Raw genomic sequence first — 1,264 nt, 5'->3', positions numbered from 1 at the left:
TTCGTATGTAGCTTTTCAGCGTTAATGAATTAACATGCAGCAATGAGTTCGTGCTCTTGGCGCCTAGCTCTTACTGAGCATTTTGAAGTTGCTTATTCAGCCATGCATCCCGGGTTGGTCCGGCCTCCATTACCAAAATTCCCTTTGCCTTTTTTCGTCCAGCATCACGTCGAAAGCTCGAACAAGATTTTCCGTTTGTAGGTCGTTGGCGTAGTCCTTCTGCAGCAACTTGATGGCACGCTGCAATGGTGACAGAGCTCGCATCTTAGTAGTTCTATGGCGCAATTTCGTAGCAACCTCACTAATTGCTTCGGCAATTAGTACACCACCGCTTTCGTTGCGTCTTTTCTTGGCACCTTTACTGCTTACTGCCTTGTGGGTAGCAGCAATTATTGGTTCTGGTGCAGGCTTCGGTTGCATGGCTGAATCTGAGCTTGTAGCGTCGTCAATAGCTACAGGCCCAGAAGATGTTGGTGCTAGCGTTAGTTGCTGAGAAGATGGGCATGTAGCAAAGTCTCCTGGGCAGGGTTCTTCGGAGGCTAATGCATACTCTCCGGTAGCATATGTTCCCTCAAAGAGGTCACGAAGGTCGTCAAACAGTGACATGGCCTTCCTGCGGTAATCAACAACTTTTGTATGGCTCTGTCCACAGTGAAACATTAGTCAAAGGCGGTTTGTCAATGGTTGTAGTGCGCAATAGTTGTACCTTGACATAATCATCCCAAACAGAGTCATGCACTAGCACGACATGACGTTCATCATCCCAGCCAAATCCCGACGCGTCCAGCATCGCCTTGATCGACGTATAGATGCCTTTCAGCTGTAGCTAAGCGAAAGTATCATATTCAGATCCTGTAAAAGAAAGCGCTGTAAACGATTTACGTACCGCTGTCAGTCTGGACTTGATCTGCTGCCTCGACATCTTCGTCCGAAACGGGTGTTGAACGCAGCTAGTGCCTCGGTCCACGCTTCCTTCTTGAAGCCGCTGTCAGCACTCTTCCCTGCTTGCGCTTGCTGCGTCATGGCATCTACCAGGGAGGCATCTTTCGCGCTGTCCCAAGACGCGCGCTCTTGGTCTTTAGACGCCATGTTTTGGCGCCCCTACGAGGGAACATTGCGATAAAAGTTTCTGGTCAGAGTAGCAAGTTTGAAATCGCGATCTTTTGTCTAAATCACGATCTTTTGTGCGGTGTATGGAAGCGCCATGTTAGTCCCAAAAATTGCAAATTACAGATGTAATTTGATTATGAAGATCGCGGTCCTA

The 1,264-nt window shown here is 48.3% G+C and overlaps 1 protein-coding gene across 1 annotated transcript; it reads right to left on the bottom strand.

The window, feature by feature from the left end:
• Nucleotides 1-922, bottom strand: PITG_18574 (uncharacterized protein; the record flags this gene model as incomplete). Its single annotated transcript, XM_002997630.1, has 3 exons — nucleotides 1-642; nucleotides 707-826; nucleotides 887-922. The coding sequence occupies 3 exons, from the start codon at nucleotides 920-922 to the stop codon at nucleotides 130-132; spliced, it is 669 nt and encodes a 222-aa protein (XP_002997676.1).
• Nucleotides 923-1,264: the final 342 nt, after the last annotated feature.

The sequence above is a fragment of the Phytophthora infestans genome, genomic scaffold (genome assembly GCF_000142945.1).
Source record: "Phytophthora infestans T30-4 supercont1.69 genomic scaffold, whole genome shotgun sequence".
In the NCBI taxonomy this organism is placed as follows: Eukaryota; Oomycota; class Peronosporomycetes; order Peronosporales; family Peronosporaceae; genus Phytophthora; species Phytophthora infestans.
This window is presented reverse-complemented; position numbering and strand designations above follow the sequence as displayed.